This window comes from Meleagris gallopavo, unplaced genomic scaffold (assembly GCF_000146605.3).
Source record: "Meleagris gallopavo isolate NT-WF06-2002-E0010 breed Aviagen turkey brand Nicholas breeding stock unplaced genomic scaffold, Turkey_5.1 ChrUn_random_7180001918704, whole genome shotgun sequence".
NCBI classification, from domain to species: Eukaryota; Metazoa; Chordata; class Aves; order Galliformes; family Phasianidae; genus Meleagris; species Meleagris gallopavo.
This window is the reverse complement of record NW_011181482.1, coordinates 1-372: the sequence shown is the minus strand read 5'-3', so window position 1 is coordinate 372 and position 372 is coordinate 1. Positions and strand designations below refer to the sequence as shown.

Below are 372 nucleotides of genomic sequence, written 5' to 3'. Positions count from 1 at the left end.
AGCCCCATTACGGCTCACGGAGCCGCTCCGCCCCCGCTCACCTCTCCTCGGCCGCCCTGCCCTGCAGCCCCGCAGCCCGCAGCGGTACGCGGGCCATGCCCAAGAAGCGGTCCATGCCCACCAGGGCGCGGTGCATGACAGTGAGCAGCACCGCGGCCTCAGCCCCGGGCTCGGTGGGCGGCAGCTCGAAGGCGCATTCCTCCTTCCATTCGGGGCAGCCGCCGCTTTTCTCGGCCACCGAAGTGCAGTACTTCTCTCGGCCCAGCTGGATGATGGTATACGCGTCGCTGCTGCCCGCTTTGCCCCCACCGCCGCCGCCCTTACAGCGCAGCCCCCGGGCCCGGACCACCGTCACCTGCACGTGGGTGGGCA

At 71.5% G+C, this 372-nt stretch overlaps 1 protein-coding gene across 1 annotated transcript; it reads right to left on the bottom strand.

Moving 5' to 3' along the window:
- Positions 1 to 37: 37 nt before the first annotated feature.
- Positions 38 to 367, bottom strand: LOC109364775 (rab11 family-interacting protein 5-like; the record flags this gene model as incomplete). Its single annotated transcript, XM_019611375.1, has 1 exon — positions 38 to 367. A coding segment is annotated over one exon (330 nt), but the record flags the coding sequence as incomplete, so codon positions are not given.
- Between the last annotated feature and the right edge of the window lie 5 nt (positions 368 to 372).